Below are 2,504 nucleotides of genomic sequence, written 5' to 3'. Positions count from 1 at the left end.
TTCGATTCCGGTGAACAGGCCGTTTAAGCGGCGCATGCGATTGCTGAAGCGTGACAAAACTACGTGCTGGGTTACATTTAAGTATGAACGCCTCCACAACTTTTGTTTCTTTTGTGGTCTACTGGGGCATTCATACAAGTTCTGCATCAAAGCTAGGGAGTCTTCGATGCCGGTTTCCCAATACCCGTACGATGCAGGTATGAGAGCGGCCGGGAATCGAGGGCCTCGCGCTGTGGGAGAAAGCTGGCTGATTCCAGTCGAGGGCCCCGTTCGGCGTGAGGAGGTTCGGGCCGCCATGTCGGCGGTGTTGACAGTGCCGATCGCTGAGCCGGTTTCTCAGGCCAATATTGAGGAGCCGGTCGTGGCAGTTTCGAAGAGAAGAAAGGAGGGATCGGGAAGTGGTAGTAGGAGAGCGGGTGCGGCAGTTGGGGATGTTGTTATGCAAGAAGTGTCAAAAAACTTGCTGCAGGCGGGTTCTGGTCCCCAGACCCGCCCGTCATCATGAGTACGCTGAGCTGGAACTGTCGTGGCTTGGGTGACCCACGGACAGTTCGTGAACTTGTAGACTTAGTGTCTAGTAAGAAACCCGATTTCGTCTTCCTCATGGAAACCAAGGTGGGGAGGATTCATGCTGAGCGATTACGTATCAAACTTCGTTACGATGGTTTGTTTTATGTTGATAATGCTGGTCTGAGCGATGGTTTAGCTTTGCTGTGGAGAAGGAATAACACTGCAAGGCTGTTAAGTTTCTCGAGGAATCATGTTGACGTGGAGGTGTCTCTGTCTAGTGTTGGGATTTGGCGCATGACTTGTTTTTACGGCTGCCCGGAGCGTGGTCGGCGGGTTGAGTCGTGGAATCTGCCGCGAACCTTGGCCCACCAGTCTCCACTTCCTTGGGTGGTACTCGGTGACTTTAATGACCTTCTTTTCCAACATGAGAAACGTGGGGGGAATCCGCATCCTGATAATCTGTTACGTGGATTCGGGGAAGCGATTGCGGACTGCGGTTTGGCTCAATTACCCATGAGGGGCTATCAGTTCACGTGGGAGAGGGGAAAAGGCACTGAAAACTGGATGGAGGAAAGGCTGGATAAGGTACTGGCGGTCCCTGATTGGTGCGATGTTTTACCATATGCGACTGTAACTAATATTTTGACTAGGACCTCGGACCATTCTGCTCTCTATCTGGGAGTTAGGAAGGTTCGGGTAAGACCTAGTGGATCTTGCGGAAGTTTCAAATTTGAGATGGCGTGGTTGCATGAGGAGGGATGTAGGCGTCAGGTGGAGGATGCGTGGGAGGAAGGTAAACAACGGGGTTTGCTCAGCTGTTTGGAGCATTGTGGTGACAGGCTGCTCCGTTGGGGTGGTGACTGTTTCCATAAATTTGGAAAGCAGATTAAAACCCTACGTCAGAAGCTGTTGCAGTTACGGGGGTCCATGGATCCCCCCTCTCTCACAGAATTCCAGCGCATTGAGGCTGAACTGACCTGGCTAGAAGCAAAAGAGGAGACCTTTTGGAAACAGAGGGCGAAGCAACTCTGGCTGAAAGGGGCAGATGTCAATACTAAATTCTTTCACAGGTATGCTTCTGCTCGTAAAAAGAAAAATTCATTGTCTAGATTGAAAAATAACTCTGGTGTGTGGGTGGAGGATGAGGGTCTTCACTCTGTTGTGATTGATTATTTTGATGCTATCTTTACTTCCAATAATTCCCCCCCTGCCGAGTCGTTTTTTGCATCTATACCCCCACGTGTTACCCAGAGTCAGAATGCAGGCCTCCTAAAGCCTTTTGAGCCGGAAGAGGTTAGAGCACCGTTGTTTTCTATGTTTCCAGATAAGGCCCCTGGTCCGGATGGAATGAACCCAGGGTTCTTCCAGCATTTTTGGGATGTAGTTGGGAGGATGTCACGGGGTTTGTGCCCAATTGCTTATCTACTGGCTCGTTTCCGGAGGGACTAAATGATACAAATGTGGTCCTAATCCCCAAGAAGTGCATCCCGGAGGTGGTGTCTGATCTCCGCCCAATAGCCCTCTGCAATGTGGTTTATAAAGTTATGGCAAAGATGATAGCAAACAGAATGAAGCCTTTACTGGAGAATGTCATATCTGAATCCCAAAGTGCTTTCATTCCCAACAGGCTTATTACTGATAACATCTTGATTGCTGCAGAAATAGGCCACTATTTAAACAGGAAACAGATTGGGAAAGTTGGATGGGGTGCCCTCAAGTTAGACATGGCAAAAGCTTATGACCGAATGGAGTGGTCCTTCCTTCGAAACATGCTTTTAGCCCTGGGTTTTGCAGTTAACTGGGTAAACCTTGTTGGTCCCAAGGGGATGGGGTACAAGTCTAGAGGGGGGGTGAATAGACTTGTATAAGATTTTGCAAATCTTTTCGACCTCTCGTGTGTATTGAACTTAGGATGTTTAGGTTCGATACCTCACGAGGTGAAGACAAAGTTTTATGCGCAGCGGAAATGTTATCCCCTTTTAGTTAGCACGAGT

General features: G+C 49.2%; 2 protein-coding genes across 2 annotated transcripts in view; both read left to right on the top strand.

Moving 5' to 3' along the window:
- The first annotated feature begins 501 nt into the window (after nt 1-501).
- Nucleotides 502-1,959, top strand: LOC116011973. The gene has a single exon (XM_031251422.1). It carries the CDS (start codon nt 502-504, stop codon nt 1,957-1,959), a length of 1,458 nt encoding a protein of 485 aa, XP_031107282.1.
- A 95-nt stretch (nt 1,960-2,054) lies between these two features.
- The window catches only part of LOC116011962, an 18,465-nt gene continuing 18,015 nt past the window's right edge, over nt 2,055-2,504 (top strand). The window contains exon 1 of the mRNA XM_031251412.1: nt 2,055-2,312. Within this exon, the coding sequence (XP_031107272.1) occupies nt 2,055-2,312 (258 nt within the window). The remainder of the gene's footprint in view (nt 2,313-2,504) is intronic.

This window comes from Ipomoea triloba, chromosome 1 (genome assembly GCF_003576645.1).
Source record: "Ipomoea triloba cultivar NCNSP0323 chromosome 1, ASM357664v1".
Classification (NCBI taxonomy): domain Eukaryota; kingdom Viridiplantae; phylum Streptophyta; class Magnoliopsida; order Solanales; family Convolvulaceae; genus Ipomoea; species Ipomoea triloba.
This window is presented reverse-complemented; position numbering and strand designations above follow the sequence as displayed.